Here is a 1,388-nt window from a genome sequence, read left to right as displayed (position 1 = left end):
ATATATATATATATATATATATATACATCCATACATACAAAAAGTTCTTCAATTCCTACTAGACGAATAAGTGAGCCGTTAATTGACTTATTTTATGAAGAAAGAAAAAAGTTGATATATCATTCTTACCTGACTAAACCTGCTGAAGCCATCGCATATTTTATTTCAATATGTAGCCGTACCAAATTTCATGGGAAGAATTCAACATATTACTTCTCTTTCTGGTCCTTAAATTTCTTCTGTTGCCTCCCCTCTTCGATGTCATGTATCAGATGCTTATTTCATCGAATATAGTTGTGTATAAACTTTAAAACGCAGTTCTGTTTTCCTTAAACTTCAACATAATCTCCTTCTCTCACTGAATTTTACCTCTTCCTAGAAATTAACTCTCTGATTCCTCTCTGTATTCGATACCGTCATCCCTAAATGGAATTTCTCCTATTTTCACACCTATATCCAAGTGTATATGCATTTGTATCCATATGTTTCTCTCTAAAACATCTCCTCGAGATTGAGTAAATAAGGCGTGATATTACGTTGCAACACGTTGCCTGTCTGCTGATTTAACCAATTAATAGCTACTCAACAATGTTCAATCAGAATATTTTTCTGTAATTGAATCATAATTTTTCTCTCTTACTTCATAGTGATAAGAGCTGCCAAAATGAATTTTACCATATATTTGAACTTCCGATAACATTTTATCAATCCAGCCATTAAAACATTCTGCTTTAGCCTTAATATTTTTTTCTCTGACCACCGATCCAATGCTGCTATAAATATACGATTTTAGCGTCATTTCTTTCCTATTTCCTTTTTACTTTTCCCCTTCACGCCCCACAAATAATAGTGAATGACAATGATGTTTTGATTTAATCATGAAATATGATATCACCGAGTATATGCAATAAAGATTGACGTATTATGATCTGAGGAATGTAACAGCCTGGGTGATGTCGCTCACTTCCAGCAGTTCTGGTCAATTCTGATTATGTAAATATATGACAAGAGGTATTCCCACCATGTCCAGCTAATATTTTTAGGTTTATCTCGTACTATGTTGACCAATGTCTCCATTCCTTTTACAAGATGGTATCTGAGGGAGATTTGACTATTGGTTCTAGAAGGTCAACCGACCAAATAGAGGACCCCAACGTTGACTTGTTTCTGAACATACGCAATTGCTAGTTTTGATATTTTGAAGAAAGTCTGAATTTTCATACAGAGAAACAGGCATAAAGATATATTTACACACAATAGAAGCAAATTTTTACGCGCTTGCTGCAATCACCGACGAAGAAAGGGAATTTATAAGCACACGAACGCTAATTTAGTACTCTTTTCTGTCTCTATCTCTGTCTATGTCACTCTCTCTCTCTCTCTCTCTC

General features: G+C 34.4%; 1 protein-coding gene across 1 annotated transcript in view; it reads right to left on the bottom strand.

Annotated features, from left to right (window-relative positions):
* LOC128250362 (galactosylceramide sulfotransferase-like) overlaps nucleotides 1-815 on the bottom strand; it is a 24,495-nt gene extending 23,680 nt beyond the window's left edge. The window contains exon 1 of the mRNA XM_052975220.1: nucleotides 130-815. Coding sequence (XP_052831180.1) covers nucleotides 130-152 — 23 coding nt within the window. The 5' untranslated portion in view covers nucleotides 153-815. The remainder of the gene's footprint in view (nucleotides 1-129) is intronic.
* Nucleotides 816-1,388: the final 573 nt, after the last annotated feature.

Source organism: Octopus bimaculoides, chromosome 20 (genome assembly GCF_001194135.2).
Source record: "Octopus bimaculoides isolate UCB-OBI-ISO-001 chromosome 20, ASM119413v2, whole genome shotgun sequence".
Taxonomy (NCBI): Eukaryota; Metazoa; Mollusca; class Cephalopoda; order Octopoda; family Octopodidae; genus Octopus; species Octopus bimaculoides.
Note: the sequence above shows the minus strand (reverse complement) of the source record. Positions and strands in the feature narration are given on the sequence as shown.